We start from the raw sequence: 26,080 nt of genomic DNA, 5'->3' as shown, positions 1-26,080 counted from the left end.
ACCCCCCCAAGGAGAAGCCCCATCTCCCTAGCCCTGTGCTTCCAGAAGGATGGATGCGTTCGGGAAGGCGCACCCTTCGTTCCCCTTTCCAAGATTACACTCAGCGGAGAAACGCCACTCAAATAACAAGCCCCCTTTGCCGTCACGCGGCGGCGGGGCGGGGCGGGGCGGTGCTGCCGGCCCGGCCGCAGCCTTCGCTCGGCCCCGGGCGGGCGGAACGGGGCGGGCCGGGGGCGGGCCGCCGGCGGCCGCGGGGCTTTAGGGCGGCGGTTGGCAGCACCGCCCCTCTCACCGGCGGCGTCGGGCGCTGGGCGCCATGGAGGAGGTGGGGTGGGCGGTGGTGCGGGTGGGCGCGGTGTGGCTAGGGCTGGTCCTCGCCCTCATCGTGGTGCCCTCGGCGCTGGGCGTCTCGCTGGGCATCTCCGAGGCCTATATGTGGGTCCTGGTGAAGACTCTGGAGGTAGGCGGGGGCCGCCGTCCCCTCAAGCCCGGCGCCCTCTCTCGCTCGCCGGGCCGCACCGCGCGGGGCTGGGTGGGGGGCGGCCCGCCGGAGCCTGTCCCGCCGCCCTGGGGGGACTCCAAAATGGCGACGCCGGTGAGGTGTCGCCCGGGGCCGAAATGAGGCGGGGGGCACCCAGAGGGGGCCGAGCCCGTCTTCCACTTCCCCCGGCCCCGGCTGTTTCTCTCCGGCAGCGCACCGTGGCGTTTGTGCCTCGTCCGGAGGAGACCTGGCCGGCCCCGGCTCTCTGCGTAACCGCTCCACCGCTTCCAGCCGCGCCCGGGGCGGTGGCGGGCGGGAAGGGCCCGCGGGCAGGTGTGAGGGCACGGGGACGGCTTTTCCCGCCCCTGAGGCCCTGTCAGGGCTGGAGCCTGGAGAAGCGCCTGCCCCCCTACGGCCTGGGGGAGCGAGGGCAGTGGGGGAGAGGGGTAGGTTATGTCCTGTCTGGCATCATCTGTGTCTGTAGTTTTGGAGTTCAAGACGTTAGGCAGAAACCTAAATCTATATGAATTTAGCAGTTGTGCAGACTCTGGCATATGCTCCTTGGACCTGCGGGAGCGCCAAATGGACCTTGTTACCTGAGGCTGCCCCATGTCCTGGGCGCGGTTGTCTCTGCTTGGTGTCAGCTGTTCCCCACCTGAGAGAAACGGTGCCGGGTCATGCTCTTAAGAGGGTGTAAGTGTCTGGCAGCATTCCCAGCGCCTGTGACAGCAAGTGCCAGGAGTGCTGATGCTCAGAGAAGCGGATTCCCATCTGAGTTGAGTGTGTCCAGCACCTCAGTCGCCATCTTCCCCCACATTCTCTGGGCAAGTGAGCTTCTCGCAAAGGAATTGCTTTCTGGGTGGGACATAGTTCATATGTGTGTGAAAACGTTCCCTCTGAGGCTCACAGTGGTGTTGAGGAAGAGGGTTTTAAAATGGCTGGTGGAAGTGATCCGGTTTAAATCTTTACTATGTTTTTTTTTGCAACGAGGAGGGGGAACCCAAACCAACAAAGCGGTTGTAAGGACTAAAGGGAAAATGATGCAAGGCACAATCTGTGGCAATGCAGTATACATCAGTACGTGAGTAGAACGTAGGTCTTGCCTAATTTCATCCTCTTCCATGAGGTTTTCAGTCAAACCTTGCTCATGTACGTCAGTGCCTTCAAGATCCTTGGTGCTCGGCTAATAAAAATGGCATGTGTTAAATGTTTCTGAAATTATTTTAAGGCTTTTGGTGAGAACGAACCTGCTTCAAGTACTTTCTGGGGCCCTGAATGGTGTGAGGATTGCTGGTACAAGATGGTACAAGATGCAATCGTTACTGGAAAAAAATTTTTGGATAGCAAAAGCTGAGGAGGTGAAGGTCACACTGGCCTGAGGGAGCAATCCAGATGGCGCAGTAAGATAGTCTTGTTTGGATGACTTGCCTTCACCTATGATTAACCACAATTTACATTCTTTATTCTTAGATCATTAATCGTTATTTTGTAGTGTCATCAAATGTTGCGACAAGAGGTGACTGATAATGTCTTGCTCAGAAGTATGGAGAAGTAGCTGACAGCATATCGATGATGGTGACTTCTTAGGCTAAGAGTAAGAGCTCTTCTGATGCCTAAGGAAGGAAATAATGACTTATCTTGAGAGCTGCCATTAGTTTTACGTGAAATACTTTCTGGAATTACATGCCATTCATTACATTAAAAATACATTAATACATAATTATATTGTATATAAATATTACATATATATTTTAAAAAAACAAAAAGCCAATGACAAAATGGGAAGTGTTTTGAGAAGAGTCTGGTAAGTTGGACTTGCTGCTGGAAGAGTGAAGAAGCTCAATCCACCTAGCTAATCCACTTATCTCAGCTTGGCCTGTGAATTCTTTATACCCTCAGAATACCTGCACGGGGAGAATCCCTGGAAGTGTTTTGTTGTGAAGTGTTCCTTGGCTTACAGTTCATTCTGGCTTGGTCAGCAGCCTGACAGACAGCCTGATAAGTCTGCCAGCCAGTTCCAAGCAGCGCCCGCAAGAGCCCCTGAAGATATGTGTTGTTGCACCTGATGACTCTTCCCTGCCAAAAATCACGTTAACAATGGAAAGTGTTAAATACATAGCTGCTAAACTTGTGCAGTTGCCTGGGTGTCTGAAACTTCCTGGGCTGCTGAATTGAGCATGCAGCCTTTCTACTGAGAAGCAGTAGTGTGTTTTGTGGGTATGTTGAATCATAGGGTGCTGCAGTCTCTGATGGCTGAGACCTTTTAGAATCATCATCGAATCTTCATGGTTGGAAAGGAGCTTTGAGATTGTCGAGTCCAAACAAACAACCTACAATCTCTGGCACTAGAATATGCCCTGAAGTGCCAAATCTAGACGTTTCTTTTCCAGCACAGTGGTTATTTTAGTGGCTTCCTTAAGCTTCCTCTTTACCTTCCAGCCCTGGATCTCCCAGGCGGTCTCCCCTGTCATTTTGCAGGAGGGTGGGCTCTTAGGCCTGCGGAGTGTTCAGTCTGGATGGCACCGCTGATGATGCCTTTGCCTCTTTGATGTGCTAAATGGCAGGAACTGTCTGCAAAGTGGTGGCTGTTTGTGCACCACAGCTGAATACCGAGTTGCTCTCTGACTTTGCCTGTTTATATCTCACACATTTGCATAGTGGGCGGACATAGTGACTATGTGAGCCCATATTGTCAGATTAAAGCTTTCTGTTACAAGGGTCCAAGTCTGTCAATGTGGGCACTGTAGTCTAGGACTAAGTAGATGGAGAGTCTACAGTTTGTTGTGGCAGGTTTGCTGGTCCACTGCCATGTCAGATAAAACAAGGCATATAAAAATGAGTCTGGTGCTCAGTTGTCATCTAGGCTGTGGTATGGAGTGAGCTGAGGATGATACTGGGCTTGTGCTTGATTTTTTTTTTTTTTTCCTGCCAATAAAAACAAATCTGTTCCCGCTTGTTTCAGGAGGCCGGAAACTTGTTCCCAGTGCTGCAAGCATGGTCCAAGAAAAAGGAGGGGAGAAGCTTCTTTGAAGAACAGAGTGTTCTTTGACGATCTGCCATTACTGACAATGGAGATCAGTTGGTGCACAATGGCTTTTTCTCTATGCTGGGCTGCCTCAGCAAGGCACATGCTTCTAAGCGAAATGCAGCATGTACAGATGGCAGTGCTGAGAACATGCGTCGTGGGTTGCATTTGACCCTTAAGTACTGCACTAGGGGTGACCAGTTTTATGTGGAGTATATAAGTATTTTTTTTCTATGTGATAAGGGGAAAAAGAGCAGAAAAGCATGACCAGCTATGCTAATACCAGAGGAATGCAATACAGCAAGCAGACTACTCACTGTTAGAAAACCTACTTTCCCCATCATGTAGGTATTGCTTAAAGTACATCCATTTGCTTCTGAATTGCCTTACCAAACTAAGCAGTCTATAGGAAACTGCTCACTTGCTTCTGCCGGTAGCTTTCCTTTCAGTGTTAATAGAGGGATCTCTGGCACCACGTTAGCATGTTGGCTTTTTTTAATGGTCGATTACTGCTACAAAAGCATCTCCAGCAGGTGTTTGCTCTGACTAGCTAGTCCGGGCTAGTCACCTGCTGTGCTGATGCTTGTGGAATCACTTGCCACAGAAGTCTTTCCTATTACTGAAATGCTTGGGACTGCTTCTTGTGACCATTACTGTGCTGCATTTCTCCCTGTTTGTTTTTAAACATTGCCAGATAGCTTCCAATTTTAAATTTAGTTTGTCTTTACCTCTCAGTCTCATTTTTCGTTTGTCTCAGTCCATGGCCTCATTTATAAGCTCTACTTAGGAGTTGGGGTTAAGACACCTGCAAGCATGCCATTTGAGGTCTCCTGCCAAGCAGTGGGGAAGTAAATAAGGCATTTCAGGAAGTGATTTATCTTTAATTAAGGCCCACAGAGCAGCCAGTACCACAGAGCAATCTGTTTCTCTATTTCCATCAGTTTGTAGAAAATCTGGAGGACTAGTTTAGCATGTATGCCTATATATTTGGCAGTAGAGATGAGCCCCCTGAGTGACGATCCTTACTTGACAGATTGCAGCTCACCTTGTTAAGAACTAATTCCAATACTTTTTTTTCCCCCTGGAGTCTGCTATGACCATCGGGGTGTGCCTGGCTCCCTGATACAGCAGGGTTGACTTGTCAGCAGTGCTTGTACAGACTGCCCTGCTTGCTCTTTCTAATGGGAAAACTGTCTTGTATTTTTAAACTTAGTACATGTTACTTGTGAAATATTAAGAAATGAGCTAGCCTGAGGGAAATGAAGTTACTAGGTCACTCTTCTGTTAAGAAGCAGCCCGGCTATAAACTAACATCACCTTATCGTGTATTTTGGGCTAATGGTTTGTTGATGGCTGCAAGCACTTTGAATGCAGGACCCTTCCCACCCGCTGGTCTGGAGGCTCTTTGATGGCAGTTTGCAGAGAAGGCATTTCGTGGGTGGTTAGTTTGGCCAGTTGTGCTGTAATGCACAACAGATGGTTGAAGTTAAAGGTGTTTTTAATGTCCAGTAACTGATCCATCTGGGTTTAGTAGCAGCCCCTTGTAACAGAAGCAATTTATAATAGCTTATTATGCTGCCCTGCAAGGAACGTGCTTTTGCTAGGCAAGGGCGTAACATTATTTGGTATCTAGGAGGTGAAGTCAAAGGTACTTGTGTTGCAGATGACCCTGGTGATGTGGATGGACCTAAACTTGAGAATAATATACCTGTGGGGAAAAAAAAGGACCTTTTGGTGCCTGTGGTCAAACTATAAGTTGTGGCTGTGCAGGTTAGATGGGATGGGCTGTTATGGCCTGTCCCAAGTATGCCAGGCTGCAGTTTCTTCTCATGAACCACCATCAGGATTGCATGTGGTGCTGGGTATAAGGGCGGGGAAGGGAAAAGGAGAATGTGTAAGCTAATAAATAGGTGAATCATTGCGGGTTTTTGCCTGTTTCCTCTGTAACTCACTGGCCTCTGAAGCAACTTTGCTGACTAATGTCATTGCGCAGTGTCAGTGAAGGCCTCTGTGTAATTGGTATCCTTCAAGGACTGCTGGGCAGAGGAGAACTGGAGAGCTCTGAAGTGAGAGGGTAACTCCGAAGGCTGTCAGCTCAGACATTAACAAGAAGCATGTCTTGGAGATGTGCCTGATGTGAATGATGCACCCTTGTTTACAGAGCTTGGACTGGCTTTCAGAATAGTATTTTAGCAAATCTGCTGCATAATCTTGAAGTAAATCTCTGGGCTGTATTAACCTAGACCCCAGTCCTGTGGAAGGCCGTTATGTATGTTTTCCACAGATTTAATAATCAAGGCTCCTTGCACATAAGTAAGGTTGGCAGAGCTTGGGGTTACCCCTCTGCTGGTGGTTGCAGCACTAATTAACGCAAGCATCTTTTTGGTCAACAGCCCTGACCTGAAGCTGCTCTCAGTTTCACAGCGTGTGATCGCTGGGATTTCTGATACTGTTGACAAGCAAATGTTGTTTAAAAAACCAACCAAACAAAAAAAACCCCAAACAAACCAGCAGCTGTATTCAGAGCTTACCTTAAAGTAACATCTTGTGAAGCTGGTGTAAAAGCAGCTGCTTGGCATTCCTGTTGCTGAGGCCCTTGGTATTTTCCGCTGAAGTTGGACTCTCTGTTGTTCTTTGGATACCTGTCCACCAAGAAGGACTTGATATACAACTCACGTGTGCGGAAGAATTTGGAAAGCTGCTTGGAGGCAGTGGCAAGGATGTCCCATCAGAATGAGGAAAAGATGGCATGGGAGACCACGAAGGACCTTTTGCCCTCACTCAGAAATGGTTGCTCCTCTTGGTGGTGGTGTTTTCCTCTCCTCCTCCCACAAAACAACCCAATAATTGGCATGCAGATTTTGTTGTGTTAAACGATGTAGTATTGTGTGGGAGGTGCTATGAAACCTTTCTGTTGTTATTGAGATTTGGAGAGCCTCCAAGGAGGAGCACTCAGCTAAACTAGCACATAAACTTTTGCTCTGAACATGACCTGACAGTGCCTTTAAAAAGGGGAACACCGTATGACTGCAGATATCAGTCATTGTCAGTAATTCTCTCCTTTTCTGAATAATCGTCAAGCATTGCTATTAAGCCAGTGGTGATGTAAAGGTGATAAACGGGTGAAAGGCAAAGCTCCATCTGTTAGGGAAGCAGGGAGTCCCTGAAGTGTTCCTAAGAACTTGACTTGTGATTGATCCTAACAAAGTATCGCTACATGTGCTTTCATGAAAAAACATGTCAAGCTTGGCTTTGGAGGTAGTTCCTTATCTGGAGATAAGCTTTTTTGACATCTGGTAAATAATGTGTGATTTTTCTTTGCCTCTGAGGTCTAACTGGATCTTTCTCAAAGTCCTACATACGTGGGAATTGCTCGGTGATGCATAAGTGAAACTGATCTTTTGGCCATTTTGTATAGGCTGTTAACTTGCTGTGTGTTTGCTTTGTTGTTTTGTTTGGTTTTTTTTTTTAAGGTGCTGATAAATTAGAAGCCTTTCCTATGAGGAACCTTCTCAGGGAAAGGTTGATATGTTTTCCTTGCCTAGTGAAGTGTGGTATCTTTGGACTGTGCCTTTTGTGATTAAAGTGTCCAAGCTACTTCGTCTTGGGCAGATGGAATACCAAAATTTCAAAAATCAGACTGCGGTGATGTTTGTGTAGTTTCTGTGATCACGCTGCTTTCTAAACTTTGTGTTAGTTCAGTGGGTAGCCCCATCTGCAGAAGTATTTTTAATCTGTTCAGGAGCCTGGTGTTTTATACTCATTTCCCAAAATCGCTTCAGGAATCCTTGCTAAAGATTTGGGTCTGCACCAAGGTACTCAAGATTGCCAGCTTAGCACCAGCTTGCAAGCTGGGAGAAGCCACTTAGATTTGTGGCAGTGTTACTGGTAAGTGATAAATCCAAAAGACCTGCCAATCTGCTTTTTGCTTGTTTCCCGAGTAGAACAGAGGCAATGGCTTATAGTTTTGTTTCATACTTTTTGATCTCTAATACACAAATACATTATTTTCCCCTCTGTGGGATGGACCAGCCTACATTGTGATAGCTCTTTGTAGCATAAAGTTGCTCTTTAGCATAGGAACCAGCTGAAAAGGCAGTGGATGATGCAAACCCCTAGCTAGCGGGAAGGAAGGGAAATTACACTATTGCATGTGGCGTCTCTTGTTTTTCAGACTGGCTATAAACAAGCTTTTCACTTGATCGAAGGTCAAATTTTGGCTTTGATAGTCCCTTTATTTCGGGTGCCTGAGAGTTAAGTGGAAGGATTAGATTAAGTAAAGCTAAACAAAAATGTCTTGCTGTTTGGTTACTGGAACATGCGTAGCTTTTGGAAATATGATGAATTGAGGGAAGAAGAAAGGTGGCATAGAGGACTTTAACCTGGTCTGCTGTAGCACCTGGTAGACATGAGCCCTTATGAATGCCCAAAGGCTCCTGGGCAAGAGGGAGGCAAGAGGGGGAGCTGGTCCCATCCTTGCTGTTCTTATGAAGCATACTTAAATCCCCTGGGAGATCTGTTGCCAAAAGTAAAACTGCCTCAACTATTGAGTTGTGGAGCACAAGTCAGCGGTCTCCCGGAATGCTCTGTGCAACCTTAGTGCAACGTGGTGTCAAGCTTGTGGCGGGGCTCCCATCTCCTGGGAAGGCATGGGTAAAGAGAACTGTCGTCTTCAGTCTTTCTCTTTGTCCCTGTCCTCTCCATCTCCCAGGTGGGGTACTGCAGCTTTCTGGAGTTAGATGAACCTGTGGGCCAAAGGTCAGACCACTTTGGAAGCAGGAATGTACTTTTATGGATAGAGTAGATAAATGTGTCTAAGCAGTAGAAACTTACTTGGGTTACATGACCCTGCAGTTTTTGTCTGCTGTAGGCAGTCCACTGCCTCCTCTGTATAGCGAAGTGTCAAAAGTTGCTGCAGTGCAGTAGGATGTTACAAGCTTTGGAGCATTACAAAGGCATGTCTCAATAGCCTGTGTCCTCATGGCTTGTGCTGAGGCTCAAACTTTTTGACACTGTCTGGCGTAAACTTGCAACTGCAGGATTTCTGTAGCAAGATCATTGTGAAGGGAGTGTTGCATGCTCTTTCTGAGCACCAAACAGAAACTGTTCTCCCGGGTTTTGTAAAGCAAAAGGTGGCAGTGCTAGGTTTTGATTTACCCATTTGAGAGTATTTGGAAGGTGAAAACTTCTTTCTCAGCTAGCTGAGACCATTAGCCAAGTATGTTCTTACTCTTCTGTGTAATAAGTTACTTACCTGCTTATGGAGATTTTAATTCGTTGAATACAGGGGTTCAGGTCTGGTCAGAGAATGATTTGCTGGTCTGCCTGTACCCTCAAATCCATTTAGTAGAAGAAATGTAGAAATGAATAGTTTCTTCCTTGAACAATGTTTAATTTTGGTATTTCCCAGAAATTTTATGGCCATAGCACTGCTGAGGATGATGTGTAGCTGGAAAGTACTGAGTTACTCCTACAGGTAAAATTAGTTTCTGGAATAGCTCTTGCCTTAGCAGCAGTAGAACTGAGAAAATCAGTGAATATATTGGCAGGAGAGGTTGTGATTCAGCAAGACCTTGTAGAGTAAGCAGTCCTGGCTGTTCCTGGGAAGCTATGTGGTGGAAATAATGCCATGAGTCACAATACTGACCCTTCAAAAGGGAACTGCATCCTAAAGGGCCCACAGTTCTCTTGGAGGGGGGAGTTGGAAACTGCATGGTTTAGCATTGGGCTGGGTCCTTTCTGCGCAGACCAGCGAGGACCATCTGTATGCTGTTAAAACAAAGTATGCCTTTGATACTGTTTAAGTTGTTACGGTTTGAACAGGATAATATCCTTATCTTTTGACATGAACTCCTTTCTGCCAGGTCACCTGTCTGTCTTGGAAATGCCTATTATAACAGTATTCCTAGAAATAGAATTAAGTCTCATGGGGGAAGAATTAGTGTGTGTAATGGGGAGCCACAAAGTCAGTCCTCTGAGCTTTCCATCCCTTCGCAAAGCTGCCATGTAGGGAAAGGAAGAATCCAGGCTAGAAGGGCTACTCTGTCATCACAGGCAGGCTTTGGGGTGGCGAAGGGGTTGTAATTGTTAACTCAGTAAAAATGAAGCCTGACATAGGAGGTAGAAGTGCTATTTGAAAGCACTGTGTGGGACTGAGTCAGCTGAAGGTCAAGAAAGCCTTTTGGCCTGAGAACAGGTTAAACTGGCTCCAGCCCATTCAGGTCTGGAAGTGAGAGGAAGTTTCCTGACACCTGTGTGGTTCTGCCACAGGGGTTTGCAGGGTGTGGAGCTGCTGTGAAGCTTTGACACTTGCTGGAGAGCAGAGCTTACTTTATCACTATTTCAATGTCCTTCTCCCAGCCCACCCACTAGAAAAGAGCAGGTTAACCCCAGTGAGCTAGCAGCCCTTCCTAAGAGCAGGGGAGGGGGCTTTCTGCGGCTATACACTAGGGCTGGTGATTTAGCCTGTTTCTGTGGTGCTCAGAGCTCTAAAATGCCAAGAAATGAACAGTTGCAGAGTCAAGGGATACTTCAGTTTTGTTCAGCTTGGAAAAATGTTGGGTGCAGTTCTCTTTGGACTGAGACCAAACTGAAATGACACTTTCTATGACTGCAAATGCTCTTTTGGTTTTTAGCAAAGTTAGCTGTGTGCAGGCCTTAGTTTGACTTAACCCAGTTAGTGTGTTGTTTTTTTTTTTTTTTTTCCTCAGTATGGTGAAACTACTCTGAAAGAAGACAAACTGAGTTGTGATGTGTCTGTCGGCTCTGTGAGCATGTGTGGTGTGTGCTCAGAGTCTGTTGTCTAGCTCAGCTCCTGGAGTTTCCCGTGCCGCTGTGACTCAGTGGCTGGTGTGCAAGTAGCAAGGCTGATGGAGACTTATCAGGCTCTTGGTGTCTGTGTATCTGAACTGGAACTGAAACATCTCTGAAGCACTGAGTTGGCTCTCTGAGCACTGGCAAGCAGAGTTGGGAAGTACTCACTAGCAATGAGTGGTTTTTTTCATTATTAAGTACACTGAGGCAGTGTTTCTTCAGAGGAACTGTGTATAGCTGTTTCAACATATCTGAGGAACCTGATGAAGATACTCTTTGAAAATCACAACATATCTTTGATTAACTCTTGCTTTCTTAGGTGATTTTTTTCTTAAATGAATACTACATTTGTGAAATTAATGTTTTCTTTCTCTTCAACAGTGGGCCACCATACGGATAGAAAAAGGTGTCAAAAAGCCACGGCCACAGATGCTGAAGACTCCTGCTGCCAATGGTGAGAGCTCGGGGTAAAGTCAAATTGATAAGACTAAAGTAGGAGAATGGAGTCCTTTTCAAATGGAGACATTAGATGTGTGTGTGAGAGAACTGGAGAAGAGGTGGGGTGGTTACAAGCTAGCTGTTGCATCGAATTGTGTTGCAATGCTACTGGCATGAGCACTGTTCCTGCAGAATGAAATGCTTCTTTTACTGGCTTGTACTGAATGGTTCAGAAACCAGGGGATGAAGAAATTAAGGGTATGAAATAACATTAAGTTAAACAAAACAAAGTAGAGCATAAGATGGAAACTGTCAGTTGAGAGAAACTTGTGAGTTACAATGAGCTTAATTTTTTTTTTTTTGGTCTTGAAATCTGTCTTTAGGTCACTGCTTGCAGGGTGGCTGGTCAACTATCTCAGTCCTAACAGCATCAGAGTACACTTAATAATCTCTGAGGTGATGTGAATGTTTAGTGGACAGCAATTTTCTTTCCCAGGCTCAGTGCTTTTTCTGTTGTAGGACTGCTGAATGGAAGTGTGTAGTGTTATACTTGTTCCCTCTTTTCAGTCTGCTACTATTCACCTTTTGGCCCCTGGAATTACCTCAGTGTTTGCCAGTTGAACTACTTATGCTCATTGGCTGTAGAAGGACAGCTGAAGAGTTGCTTCATATTTCTTCCTTTAGCCTAATTTTGAAATGAGTTCTTTTACTATATCTTAACGCATACTCTGTGTGTGTCGTGGTAGGCTGTACTAGGTCAGAGTTGGGTGTAAGGCTTTGGAGCTGTAAGCACAGTGAGAGCAGTCTGTTTGCCCAGGAAATCGCAGAAGGCTGAACAAAGCATTGCAGTCAGCATTTGGGTTTTCTCCAGATTCTTGACTTCCTTGGTATTGCTATTGATTTGTGAGTTTCTGACTGCATTTGACAGCAGTGTCAGCATTTTCTGTGTACTCCCTCATTAGGCAGCACAGCTGGAAACAGGACCTGCTTGCCAGTTAGTATACAAGTCAATTGTTACCTGATTCTACAAATTAGCTCATGTGAACAAGATACAATAAAGGGGACTGAACTGCTGAACTGGTTGTGTTTTCATCTCCAAAGGAGTATCCTTATCAATACTGTAAGCACTGGTATAGTACCAGTCTGTAGGCCAGGCATGAAACAGACTCCGATGGTAGCAGGTTGAACTGTCAGTTACCACCTGTAATAATAAACTGGAGGTGCTGCCCAGCAGCTCTTAAAACAGGTTAAAATTTGTCTTTTTTAATTGTTGACTTTAAAGGGGCTGAGAAAAAGTGCGTCCTGTATCACTCACAAGTGTCCTGAAAGTTGTAGGGGTTTTTTGGCGGTGGCAGGAAGGCAAGGTGAGCGATCCTTGCAAATAATGTCAGTGCCCTGCTATCTGTGTTTCACAGGTTGTCAGCGATGCAGCAAGATATCCTTTTTCTCCCTGTAGAGATGAGAGTGTCTCATCAAGTCACGGGTCAGTGAGAGGGCAAGAGACCCAACTGTGCTGCTTTAGCCACACAGTAGGAGCTCTTGTCTTGCTAGACATGTGATCATTCTGGCACATGGTTTTCTCTTCTCTAGAAAAGAAAGGTAAAGAGAGAGAGGACCGAGCTAGTAGATCATGTTCTTTGAGATATCTTTCAGTAAAGCTACCGGTACCTATTCCCTGTGTGACTAAGAGGTGTGCAGTGCTAATAAGTACTGTTGTTCAGAACCTGGACTAATCTGGGTGCACTCCACTGCCTGGAGGATTAGTGATAGTAAAAATGGCCTGAGGTAATTCATATAGATGATTGCATGCAGGCTATGTTCAAGCAGTCTTATGGATGGGGATACACAAGTGCAATGGTGGCCTGAAGCACGCTTTTTAATGTCCTTTTATATTTGAAATTAAAATTAAAACCTTTCTGCACTCTAGGTGGCTCTTACTGTAGTAAGATGGAGTCTAACTATTCCATACTTGAGAAGGTATGGGGAGCAGGGGAGACATGGAGTTAGCAGTGCCAGGCTGTGCTCTGTATATTGCTTTTGGGAGCTTTTTATGCATGGGACTAATTACTAGGAGTAATTAGTAATTACTAATTACTAGGAGTTATTCTTGTTGCTAGGAGTCTGTGTTCCTGTAGTGGATGAAAGTACTTGAGGGCAAGGGCAGGTGTAGGTCTAACAGTGCAGTATGTAAGTTGGCATCCGTTGAGGTGACAGAACATGAGCAGATGGAGAGGCCCAATTGCATTACACAATATTTACTGAGGGAGGAGAAATTCCAAGTGATAATGAATTACAGAGTAGCTGATTAAAACAGGGTAAAGGTAAGTGTCTATGTGTGTGTATGCATATACATGTTATATGCTGAAGGGGAATGTGTAGCACCTCTTTCACCTTTCCTGCCCATCTAGTCCTCACTAGGAGGTGGGTCAGGATGGGAGGGAGCATCGCAGATGCGTGTGCAAGGGCAACTTTTTCCCGTTCCCAGGCAGAGCAAAAATGGTCCTTCCCAAGGACCTTAAAATCCAGTGTCCCTCAATAAGGCAGACAAAAGAAAGCATGACTGAAGAGACATAACCTTTCTCTGCAGTACCAAATCTGGTGTATTTTGCATCTGTTGGCAGAAATGGCAGCCGGTGCCCTTGTGGTGGTATGATAAGGTGTCCCAAGAAAAATGTTGGCTGGTGTAGTTGCTGTGTGGGGAATTACCTGTTGCTGTCACCTCAAGGTCCTTGTTAGAGGACAATGTGTTTATGTGCCGGGCCCAATGGTAGCTCTTGTCTGAGCAGATACTTGGAGGCTAGTTGTCTATCTCATTGCAGCTGAATAACCAACTCTCAGGTGTCAGTGTGGTTGCTGGCTGTGGCAAAAGGCAGTGCTCTTCTAGTTGGTGGGTTTCAAAAACACAAAAATGCTGTTAAGTCAGAGTTTTGAAAGTGATATCCACTAAAAGAAAATCTTATGCAGATAGTGTGACTGTCGATAGATGGTGTCAAGTTTGAGCCTGGTATAATTAGCTGACTTGAGTATGTTGAAGGCTTAGGGCTTATGCTTTGACACTGAGTAAAGCTGTGGATACAGCTTTTTTTGGTTGAGTGATGTTTGCCGTACTCCTCCATAATGCTGCCTTTTAGCTGTCTTTGGCAAACTCAGCTCTGCCCACGGCCAAGGGATTAAAGGCTGTTAAATGTTACTTCTGATTACAAGAAGGCTAAGTACATCACCTGAGGAGCATATGTTTAGTTCTGTTCATAATAAATTCAGGTGCTGCTGAGATCTTGGCTTAGAGTAGACTGTTCCAATGCTACAAGGCAGCTTGTGCATGCGGGTGTCGTGTGACAATGACAGTGCAGGCTGGTGAGGCAAGACATTACAGTCATGCTATTGCAGCTGCGCCAGCAGCGTGTTAACCTTGAACCCTGGGCTGGTTTCAGCCACAAAGCAGGAGCCAGGAGAGCCAGCTGCTTGGCTGATGCTGAGCTGGGGGCTGGATAAGGAGGAAGTGTTCCCAGTTCTCCTGGGAACTGGAAAGAAGAGTGGTACTCATGTGATGGGGGCTGGAGTGTTCCCTTAGCCAATATCTTGGCCGTGACCTGTTTCCCACTCCAGCAGCAGCAGGTTGGGCTGACTCACCTACAGTCCTGGATGTTTCACAGCTTAGAGGTTTAAGGGACTGACTGAGAGGAAAAACTGAACCACAAGCCAGAGCTCTGGTTTGGGTTTAAACTATGACACAAGTGTAGTCTGTCCTGCTAAATGTTTGATGTGACGCATGTTTGTGTAATTTAGATCCTGAAGGGCATGTGGGTGTTCGGGTGTGCCGTATTAGCAATTTGTAGTTACAGGCTAGTGATAGGACAACATACTAAGACGGTCTGCTGGTGGAATTGCGAGTTGTGCCAGACAAGTTCAGAACTGAAGGTGCTAATAGGTTTTGCTGCAGTGTGACATCTCTTGCATGTTGCACTTAGTGTTTACCACAGTGATTTGTGGGACTTGTATCTTGAGCCTTCTTGTGTTATCCCATGTGTACGCTACAGTGCAATACAAAGATTTTCCATGTCACTTGTAATTTAAATGTTGTGTGTGATTTGCGCAGCAAATATATTCACAAAATTTTGCTGCTGTCAAGACTTCTTGGGATGCAGACTTCCACACTGTGGGATGTGCATTTGTGGGGAAATGTCTAGTAGCTTGAAACAGTTGAGTGCTTCCTCATTTCCTTTTTTTTATCTCAACATGGATGCACAGAGATTACGCAATTTGTCAGAGGGTGTCTTGACAGTGGCATCCTGAACTTGGACATCTGTAATCCTAGTTGAGTGTCCCAGGGGATGGTTGTTCTGGTTAAATGTTATTCTAGATTTCTTCAGCCATCAATTTCTGGAGCCAGACTTGCCTACCAGAAAGCAGCTACTTGATCTCTATATTTAGCTTACACAATTTGTCCTTGCCTTTGAGAGCTCTCGTGAGAAATTGGTGCTTATCAGACCATAAGTATAAAAAACAAAAAGGAGAGATGAGAGGGAATACTTGCTATTTGTACTGTAATTCGGAACTCCCCAGGTTTCTCTTCCGTTGCCAGGCATTATATGGGCAGAGTTTAGCTGAAACACAACTGTTAGTTCCAAACTAAATTACATCAAGGCACATCTAGGCACAATTTTCTGACTTTGTGTTTTCTGGGTTTTTTTCCTTTGTTTGATTTAAAATTAAAAATAGTGGGATCCTATCTGTATTTACAGAAGAGATTTGTGCTGCGAAGGGAGGTGTGTTTGGTTCAAAGCTGGTCTGTGCACAGATAGGATGTAGCTCTTGTGGTCTGGGGCTTTGGCAGGTAGTAGTAGAGTGCCTCTCAGCTGAATGTGGTTGCGGGACACCAGAATGTCTGACAAGAGATGGGCCTAGGGAACAGGGAAGCCTCCATGGAGGATACTGAATGCCCTTAAAAACACAAAGCACTAAGAGATGGGACTGGAAAGGCCAAGGTCTCACTTGGAAGCATGAGGTGGTCTTGGATAAAGTTGCTGAGTTGAGGGCTTGTCAGATGGTGGAAAAGGGTTTGCCTTTTTGCTTCACCTTCAGTGAGCAACAGAACTTGATATATTTGCTGCTCAAGGTGTTTATGGGGCAAAGGGAAGCTAGAACTGGCCTACTGAAGAGTATGCTGTGTTCAGCTACCCATCTGATCCTGCTGTCATAGGAGGGGCTCTGACAGTAAACTTGTCTTCTCTAGTAATGCAGAGCTTGGAGGATGACTTTATATATAGAATGATTTCCTCATATGGTTACCCTTTCCTTCCCAAGGTATCATTGAAAGAGATGAAACGCCTATGGAGAAAGAAATTGCGCGTCTGCATCGAGTGGACTTTGAATTCTCTGACATATTCTACTTCTGCAGAAAAGGGTTTGAGGCCATTGTGGAAGATGAAGTCACGCAAAGGTTTTCCTCTGAAGAGCTGGTCTCCTGGAATCTCCTCACAAGGACTAATGTCAACTTCCACTACATCAGCCTGAGGCTGACTGTTGTGTGGGTCATTGGGGTTATAGTGCGGTACTGCTTCCTGCTGCCCCTACGGTATGCTCATGAGTTGCTGAGGATTTTGTCAGTCTGTGAATGCATAAATGTGTGTTTTCTTGGGAAACGTTATCTCACTTTTTTTAACCCAAAAGCAGTGTTAGCAGATACAGAAGATGAACTGTGTTAAACTCTCCTTTGAATGGTTAAGAAGCCACTTAGAAAATTTTAACTTGCCCTTTAGTAGAGTAGATAGGGCTAGTGGTTATCTTTTCTGTGAATGCTTCTCCTGAGTCATGTCTATTGGCAACATAAGTGTGAGTAGGGTGAGCTCTGAAACTCCTTGACACTATATGCATTGGGGTATCTGAATCTGCCGCCTTTGCCAGACCATGATTTTGAACAATATGCCAGTGAATTACTGTGTTAGAGAACTGGATATGTCAAGTATCTGAGGAATAATTGAATTTCTGCCATCCCTTTCCATTTTAAAGGGAGAAGTGATATTAAAATGAGCAAAACTGCTTACTTTCATTTAATGTGTATTTTGTCTGTAGCTTTACCCTTGCTGCCATTGGGATTACCTCAATGATTGTGGGGACAACAGTGGTAGGACAGCTGCCAAACAGCAGGTAGGTAGTGTGTGTGGTGTGTGAGGGATGAACTTGCCAAGTTGTATCAGTGCAAACAGCTCAAGATTGGGACTGGACGTGTTTTACAAGTGTTAGACTACCGATAGTCTGCTCCGTCTTGTGGCCTTGTTTTTAGTGGCATTTTGAACTTGGGCTGAGGTTGGCTTCTTTCCAGGCTTCACACTGAGGTTGGTGGTTTCTGATGGGCTCCTCTTGCTTGCATGAGAGGCTCAAAGGGAGCATTGTAGGGAAGGTAACGGTGCTGGGATTAAAAAAAAAAATACCCAGTGAGGAGGTGACAGCCTTGCCTAGGTAAGTGAGACCAAGGGTATGACATGTCTTGGCTGAGCTGCTGTAGGAAGTGAGTCATAGAGTTGGGAATATCCCTCTGTGCTCCAGAGTACCAGGAAAACATCAGCCCTGAGTTGTGTTGAGTAGGATGGAGAATATTGCATGTGTGTCTGGCTGCTTTCCAGGATCCTCCTGATGCTTGTCATTTCTTTCAGTGTGAAAAACTATTTGAGTGAACTGGTCCACCTCACATGCTCCCGCATCCTTGTCAGAGCTCTGTCTGGTACTATCTGTTACCATAACAAGTAAGTAAGCTTATGTTAGGATAGCAAAAGCGTGTGTATGCTTCTACGTGTGTGAGTATCCCATTTGAAATGGGGCAGCTCTTTCCTGACATGCAGATTAATGTCACGCTGGATGCTGACTCACCTGACAGCTTTATGGAACTAGTGTGTGTGTAATGTGGTGCTTAGTACCCTACTAGCCTAACAAAAAATTATGTAATTGCAGGGAAAACAAACCTCAGAAAGGAGGAATTTGTGTTGCCAACCACACATCACCGATAGATGCGATCATTTTGACAAATGATGGATGCTATGCAATGGTATGAGGACTTCCATGATGATCACAGCAGAGGGAGAGAGACCAGGAAAGGGAAAGGTTAAGGTTGTGGGGTATTGGTTGTGGAGTTGAGTTTTTAACTTTCACAGGAGAGATGTTAACTTGGGCATTAGTGGGGAAAAGTGTAAATTGTCTTGAAGTTGGTCCACAAGTTACATGCTGGTGAAGTTGCCTGGTCAGTGTCAATGCTAGGCTCTTCATCTGGTGAAATATGTGAGAGATGCTTCCATGCATGTGTTGAGATCCTTTTCAAGTGAATGTGTTTTAATAGTTTCTGTGGGCACTGCCCAATCCCGGTTTGCAGTCTCCAGTGTGTTTGGGTATTTTTGAGGGGAAATCGGAAGAGGAAGTTCTGCTTTGCAGGTGTTCCATGTGCTGATGTGCCTCATTGGGCTTGCAGGTCGGCCAGGTTCACGGTGGATTAATGGGAGTTATTCAGAGAGCCACAGTCAAGGCCTGTCCTCACGTCTGGTTTGAACGCTCGGAAATCAAAGACCGCCATCTAGTGACAAAAAGGTGAGGTGAGGCTTGGAGCCGGGCGTTGCAGTGCTGGTGTAGTGCCTGTACCTACTAGTGCTTGAGGGACCACGGGCGGGTGTGTAATCCCTGAAGAGTCGTTGAACGATCAAAGACCGAGTGAAGGAATTAAAGCTTGGGAAAGATGGAAGCCCAAGAAAGCTGATGAGGTTGCAATGGGAAACAGGGAACTTGGAACCTTGGGATCTCAAGAGGGCAAAAAGCTGACTTGTGAAAGCATCTTTTAGCAGGAGTCATATCTAATTGTCCTGTTCCAAATTATGACTGTTGCTTATGACCGCTAATCACAGGGATATGAATTATCTGTAATTCCACTTTAATTCGACTTTAGGCTGGAATGATGCAGGGCGTTGCAAATTGATAGATGTAGGTAGGAGTGGAAGTAGTCAGTATAGTAGTGGCTCAACAGCAGTTCTTGGAGTGAGTTGGAAGGGTGGCATGCAGCAAACTGGAGCATTCAGAATGACCCAAATATGCCTGCTTGGGTGGACTTTAGTACAGTGGACTGAGGTCAAAATGTCAGGTTCCCAGGTCACCAAGGAAGGCTTGGCAAGTTTATACAGGGCGATGTGGTTCAGACCAAAGGTTCTGGTAAGGTCTGGATTGCAGCAGACTGTCACAGAACACCTCATTCAAGTAGCCATCAGCATAATAGCTAATGTCTGATGGATTTGGATATGCATTTTGAAAGGATGTGAAGATTCTTCAAATTCTGGGACTGTCTGTTGAAGAGAAATACTGATGAGAAAAAAGAGCTTTCTGCGACACAAATTGTCTTGACATCATTCGAAATTGTTATTTCTAGTGGCTCACAAGCTTTGCATATTTGGGTAAGTGGCAAAAAAGTGCTTAGTTATAAACTTGAGCTGCTTACAAAGGTAGTTTTCTGTAGAATGTCACCAAAGGCATACCCATGAACACTGTAGTACAGTGACAGAAATTCTTCCTAATTTTTAGAGGACTTTTAGGTTCATTGTGACATAACTTCTTCACCACCTCATTGGCTTCTGCACAGCAGGACAGCTTCATCAAGTCAGACGAGTGTTATTCAAGTAGTGTGAGCTGTAGGTGTCAGGTCTTCTTTTAAGAAATCTGCTGTTAAGTAAGCAGAGCCTGGGTGGACCACTGCATGTGACTTTTTTTTTCTTTTGTAGGCAATTTCTTGCAGGTTGAGTTGATCAGAGTTAATTGGACTGACTTAATAGCATACACTTGTTGTCTTTCTTGGCAGTTGTTAATAAAAGAATATGGAGGAAAGAAAACAGGATGTTGCCTCAGTGTAATGCTGCAGGGGCCTAGGGGATGGCTTGCACAGAAGCAAGTGCAGATTAGCGTCCAGTAAAAGGCTTTGGTTTCAAACAAACGTGTTACATGTGAAGATATTTCTGAGCCACCTGCCTGGGGAAAGAAGAGTGGAAAGGAGCTGTTTTTAAAGCTTTCCTTCTGTTTCCACAGACTGAGGGAACATGTGGCAGATAAAAGCAAGCTCCCGATCTTAATTTTTCCAGAAGGTAAGAAGCTGAACTGTGTCTTATTTCCATTCAATGTGAATGTCATCCCTGTTCTCTTCTTATGGCTTCTGGTCCTCAAATGTATCTTCATCTCGGGCATAGATTTTTATTAGGGCCTTCCTGTTTTTCATCTTTAATGTGAGATTACATGAAGACAGCACAATACTGTCCCTGGCTGTTGGGTCTCCTGGCAGAAGCTGTAGGTGGAAGAATGAGAAGATTATTTCTTTTGCCCTGTGCGTATCGATTCACTGTGCTAACCTTAGTGTCGTGCTTTTGGTCTCACCCATGTTCTGGCTTCATTCAGGGAGTCAGTCACAAGACAAAGAATGAAAGCAAGCAGGGGAGAATTGCTTAACTTGCTCATAAAGTGCCTGCATTTGCTTCTCAGTGAGCGTAAGACCTGTATGTTGATGTAGTGTTGCTACTGAAATGTGGTAGGCTGTGTGAAAGAATTACTTCAGTGTCTTTTCTGGACAGGTACCTGCATAAACAACACATCTGTGATGATGTTCAAGAAGGGGAGCTTTGAAATAGGAGGGACAATCTATCCTGTTGCAATCAAAGTAAGTGGAAATAGCTGGCTGCTGTTTCAAAGTTTGGGACCTGTTTTTGTCAGGGTGGTAGGAAGCATTCTTAGTACAGCTGCTAATGAAAGCACAGTAGCTCTGGCAATTGGTTACATGCTGGGGATGACTCCTAGAGTGTAAGTGGCTGAAATGAGAAAGTGAAGCCTTTCAGCCCGTAGAGCCTGGTTGGTAGGATCTAGTGGGTGACCCCAGAAAGCTGGAAGGAAGATCAAGCTAGTCCTTTCCAGTGCTGAAGGGAAGAGAAGCATGCAGCTCACAGCAGACTTAGCTCTTTTGGCTGTCCGGGGAAATGGGTGACATCTGCTGCTGGTTCTGTTGTGTAATTTTAAGCAGCACTAATAAGCACAGGCTAATTTTTCCAAAGCCTCATTCTAAGCAAACATGTCAGTTGTGAATTTTCTCTTATTCTGGCATGTGACTGAAAGCATCCATGTCAGTTCTGAGACAGGCTGTGATGGTCTGCGGGGAAAGGGTTTTATCGCTTGTTTTTTTGTGATCCCTTACAGTATGATCCTCAGTTTGGAGACGCATTCTGGAACAGCAGCAAATATAACATCGTGAGCTATCTGCTGCGAATAATGACCAGCTGGGCCATTGTTTGCAATGTGTGGTACCTGCCACCAATGGTTAGAGAGGTAATCTAGCATTGATTTAAGAACCTAACTGTTTCTGCAAGTACCTCTTTTTACTTTCCCCCCCACCCCCTGCCAAAACCCTTACTCGCCCCATGTCTCCAAATCAGAGTTTTATACTGGACTTACGTTAGTGTTGACTTTGTATGATTGGACTTAGCTTTTCCTGATGCAGCTTGGTACCATCAGCAGCGCATCAAATATGCAAAGGATAGCAGTAAATATACTGCTATTCACAGTAGCATTGCTGTTAATGTTCCATCCTGTTGGAGCAAAATTTTCCCCTAATTTCAATGCTTTAGGGGAAAAATGAGCTAAATTATTATCACATTGGAACATTAAATTATGTTGGCATGATAAGGGACAGATCGTTTGGCAGTGAGCTAATTTGATGAGGCAGCAGATGAAAAGAGTTATGGAAGTCTGTTTCAATTCACTTCTCTCTGCTTAATGTTGAATTTATGACCCTTGAAGGAAGGTGAAGATGCTGTTCAGTTTGCCAACAGAGTGAAGTCAGCCATTGCTCGCCAAGGAGGACTGACTGAACTTCCCTGGTGAGTGATGCCATACTTGTTAGACTTCACGGACTCTCTGTTGTTAGAGAGGTGCTTCCTCCCTTAGCTCTGTGACAGTAAACATTCAGTATAACTTTATTCCACTCAAGAGAAAACAAGGGAGTAACTTACATGCACATATGTGAAAGTAAAAATAAAAAAGATGCATGATGTCTTTGGAACATGTAGCAGTGTGTTTCACCTAAAGGCTTGATGCTTTTGAAGAAGGTCTCTTCACAGTTGTTTCTCATGTTGAGACTCATGCTGAGATTAAAGAGCGGAAGTGAAATTACTTGGCAAAACTGATGAACAACAAAAAATAAAAACACAGGGCTTGAGGCTTTCTGCTGTGGCTATCTCACATCCAGTAAGTAGCAGCATAATGCCTAGATTTCATAGGACTGTATGAAACAAACTTGAGAGCAAGATTCTGATGAAGAGAACAAGAAGATTCAACTATGAGGCCTAGCTGGCCCTCTGTAAGGCAAGAGACAGCTATGGTGTTGCACAAGATTGACTGCCTCCGCAGTCTAGGGAGATAGCTTCCCAGGCTGGCAAAGATTTCTGTGGTAGCTGCAATCTGTTACCAACCTGAGTAGGCCCCTTTAATGGGCTAAACTCAAAATTTGGGCTGCATATGCATTATGGCTCAAGGTAAATGTTGTAATAAATATGCTTAAACTTGGATATTCTAGAAGTCTGAAGAAAAGCCTTCTGTATAATCTTTTCAGGTTAGGACTCTAGAGTTGACCAAGATAGTTAAAATAATACATAGTTTGATAACAATAGCGGTAACAGTCATGATGGGTTACTTTTCTCTCTTGCTCTGTTCCAGGGATGGAGGTCTGAAACGAGCAAAAGTCAAAGACACTTTCAGAGAAGAACAGCAGAAAAACTACAGCAAGATGCTAGTGAGAAATGGATCAGTAGGAAGTCTGTCTACAGGAACAGAGTCAGACTGAACGGTGGTTCTTGAAAACTAATTTTGCACAACCAGCCTTAGCAGGAGTAATGTCTTTTTTCAATCTAAAAAAACAACCAACACAAAAACTGGAGCAACAAAATCCCTTATGACGCGTATGCATATTCTCTGTATGGCTGGTGCAGAGCCTGCCAAGGGCAGTGTCTCTGTATCTCTCCCTCCCTTTTCTCTCTTCTCACTCCCCTGTCCCTCCCCGCCTTCCTGTGATGATGCACTGCAGCTCCTGGTATTCTCTAGCTGAATGTGTGGAGAGTTAAGAGACAAAAGGAAAAAAGCACCGCGTTTTTTCCTGAGTTTGTAAGTATGAAGGGAAGTACACTGAACCGATGCTGTCAGGACACTGGTTGTGAAGATACCTCTTGTTCATGGTCCTTTGAAGCTTTAAACATAACAAAATTTTGTCTCTCTTCCTGTTGCTCACAGTCTTTTAGTTGTAGGTGACTTAAATAACATGTTTCAGGATGTTGCCAGAGCTGTGACATTGACTCTTTTGGTTAGCTTGCACCTGGATGTGCAAGGCGGGGAAAGGAAGCAAGGTCTATAGACCCTAGAGAATGGGAAGGGAGCTGCCCTGCCAAAAGCACAGTTCATGGACCATGAGGAGTTTGGTGGCCTTATAACATGGTATTGCCTTTATTGAGAACCGTTGCCTGAGGGAAGATTAGGGGCAAGTCCTCAATCTCCCTGTCCTCTGCTACTTTTGAAATTGCTTTTTTGAGCTCTGGACCTTTAAAGGAAGGTAAGATACAGTAAGCAGCTGGATAATGTAGGCTATGACAGATGAGTTTTTATGAAGTGGGTTTTCAAGATTACCCTTCCGCAAAAATCGCTGCTAATGGCTTAAAGATCTCAAGAGAGCCACTCCAGAAACACATCTTGTGTTGATCTGGGCTAGCAATAGCTATCACAACTATACACATAGAATCCATAAGTCACCTATGATACAAGACGTGGCATGTGCAAATCTACAATATATTGCTGTCTGAATGTAAAGAGAAATAAATTCTATATTTCTAATGGGTCTTGTGTGGCATTTATACTTTTCTCTAAACACCTGTAATAAAAGTTATGTTTCCTGAAAACTTGAAATTAGGGTCATGGAAACTTCAGTCACTGTGACAAAAAGAAACAGTTGTAATTGAGCTCTTACCTGATTTCTAACCTGACTTTTTCCTTTTCTGCCCCTTCTACTCCCACCCTCCTTGGACTCTAAGAAACATACATGGCTTAGTGTTTGTCCTGTCTAGAGTAGGAGGGATTCATCGTGCAGACTGAACTTGAAGTTACAACATCAGCTCACATCAGGGAGACTCAACTAATGAATCTGCAGTCAACGGGAAGACAACTATGAGCTTCTAAATTTGTAACAAACTTGAGTTCATTTGTGAGTAGTCTTTTCCTGTAGTAAAGCAATTTTCAATTTAATGCTGAAAAAAAAAGTAAATAGCTTTTCCACAGCTGATAATCAAGTTTAAAAATCTGATGGAGCATATTTTCCCAAAAAAGGGTTCCTGATCTGTTTTCCATTATTCCTCAGTCCATGAGGACAAGGATAAATACATTTACTCATTGAATATTATATAGGCGTACAGCATACTGTACTTTGTCTCAGAAATCTGGTCATGAAGCCTGTTGGAGGTATGTGACCTTGAAAGAAAACATTGGGAAGGGGCTCTTAAAGAAATGCTTTCATGTTTCATAGCAGGCCTTAAAGAACAAACTTCTTTATATTAAAAGAGTGGTAAGACAAGTGAGACACAGCAAGAGGCTCTTTGTTTAATGTGAACCCAGTTCAACTTTGAACTAAGATATGTTATTACTATTAAGATGAGCTGGTCGTGCAGGCTTTGGGCTAATGAATGTGTTTGCCATAATTTACCGATATTAGCTGTAAGGTTGAGCTTTCCTGGATTGCACTCAAGGTAGGAAGCTTTGTAAGGACAACTTAATTTTTAAAAACATGCCTGCAATGTGTGCACGTGCATACACACAAAAAATAAAATATAACTTAAGTAACATGCTTAATCTATTATGTATAAATACTGGGGTACGTACATATAGAATATTTCTTCTAAGGTATGGATTGTGATGTATTTCTCTGTAGGTGGAACAAGAATTGTTTTGGTGAAGGCTTAAATTCATGATTCCTAAAAGAATCTTCAGTCAGTTTATGGGCTGATCTCCTTCTGCTTTCTTCTTGCTTTTGAGTTGATCATCAGTAATTGAACTGCATGCAGTGTTTCTTGAAGACTTAACTGTGCTCACGGGGATGGCCTGTTAGGTGCACATGTTGACAGCAACAGGATTGTGAGGTTTGGGAAACCAAAGACTGCAGTTTGCTTCTTGCTTAAGGTAAAACTGGATTTTAAGGCAAAAAAGCCCTGCTAAATCAAAGGATGATGACAATAAGGTAATACAATGACATTGTAATGAAATGTTGTCTGGAAAGCCAAATGGAGTTTGTAATGTTTTTAGGATCTGTGACTTCAATGGATTTACAAATAGCCTCCGCTGAACTCACTGTTAAACAATCTGCCTTATTTTGGAGACAATTTGTCAAAAAAAAAAATTAAATAAATTAGCTGTATGAGTGGCACTAAGGACTGCCTGAGTAAAGTATATCTGTATGGCCATAAGAAGAGGCATCACAGACTTTATTAAGCAAAATGTCCTCTTGCTTATTCTTTGACTGCATTCCAGGCAAGAATTGATAGGTTTTTGTTGTTATATCCCTAGGCTTCTCATATATCTGTCAATATTTTCAGAAAGGCTGAACCAGCAGTTGTGACTACTAAGAGATAGTTCTGTCCCATATACCGAATTTGTTTAGATATAGAGGAAGACCTTTGCATTTAGTGAAGGGGTGACCCCTTTCAAACTCTGACAAAACTTACGTGTTCCTCGCTGGCTTTGGGCAAAAAAACCCAGGCAGTTGGTTTTAAAGATGGTGATGGGACCCAATTCAGATGTCACTAATTTTTTTCTGATTGCTGAAATCTACATGCTATTTCTGCCTTGACCACAGTGGGTAGAGCCAAGGGTTCTGTTTGTATCATGTGAAGTTGCTCTGCCTCTAATACATTAAACATGCAGGCTGTCACAGAAAACTTATGCTTGATGTGAGGGAGACCTAATGAAAATACTTGAGAGTCCTTGGAAACTTCTTATGGGAAAACTCAGTATTTGCTCTGGAAGCTCCTGGGCCAAAATCTAAATTTTGTTTTACCCTGACATTTAAGGTACTTAAAAATGTGATTGTCCTCTCCACTACTGAACAGACTGATAGAGGTTTCTGGTTAAGATTTTGGCCGCCCTCCCCCACCCCCAATATTTATCTGATATAACTTGTAGAAGACTAAGCACCAGGCTAGCAAATGTGATGTAATTCCTGCTCTTCTTTCTTTTGACTAGTACCACTCAAGTAGTGGATGCTCCAGGTGTTATCCGATCTGCAAATT

At 44.3% G+C, this 26,080-nt stretch overlaps 1 protein-coding gene across 2 annotated transcripts; it reads left to right on the top strand.

The window, feature by feature from the left end:
* Positions 1 to 305: 305 nt before the first annotated feature.
* Positions 306 to 25,460, top strand: LOC128910460 (glycerol-3-phosphate acyltransferase 3). Of its 2 annotated transcripts, none has more exons than XM_054203690.1 (12): positions 306 to 460; positions 10,701 to 10,773; positions 16,062 to 16,332; positions 16,830 to 16,904; positions 17,411 to 17,500; positions 17,706 to 17,799; positions 18,217 to 18,332; positions 19,809 to 19,864; positions 20,345 to 20,430; positions 20,973 to 21,089; positions 21,561 to 21,640; positions 22,476 to 25,460. In XM_054203690.1, the coding sequence occupies exons 1-12, from the start codon at positions 317 to 319 to the stop codon at positions 22,600 to 22,602; spliced, it is 1,329 nt and encodes a 442-aa protein (XP_054059665.1). In that variant the 5' UTR covers positions 306 to 316; the 3' UTR covers positions 22,603 to 25,460. The 2 variants fall into 2 exon arrangements, with proteins under 2 accessions (XP_054059665.1, XP_054059664.1); XM_054203689.1 differs by having other exon boundaries at positions 20,961 to 21,089; positions 22,476 to 25,459.
* Positions 25,461 to 26,080: the final 620 nt, after the last annotated feature.

The sequence above is a fragment of the Rissa tridactyla genome, chromosome 5 (genome assembly GCF_028500815.1).
Source record: "Rissa tridactyla isolate bRisTri1 chromosome 5, bRisTri1.patW.cur.20221130, whole genome shotgun sequence".
Classification (NCBI taxonomy): Eukaryota; Metazoa; Chordata; class Aves; order Charadriiformes; family Laridae; genus Rissa; species Rissa tridactyla.
This window is presented reverse-complemented; position numbering and strand designations above follow the sequence as displayed.

Bases quoted from the DNA above. Each gene is read 5' to 3' on its own strand.
- LOC128910460 (XM_054203689.1), top strand. From the start codon at position 317: ATGGAGGAGGTGGGGTGGGCGGTGGTGCGGGTGGGCGCGGTGTGGCTA. The intron at 16,905-17,410 runs GTAGGTAGTGTG...CATTTCTTTCAG, and splicing joins GGACAGCTGCCAAACAGCAG to TGTGAAAAACTATTTGAGTG. The intron at 17,800-18,216 runs GTATGAGGACTT...TTGGGCTTGCAG, and splicing joins ATGATGGATGCTATGCAATG to GTCGGCCAGGTTCACGGTGG.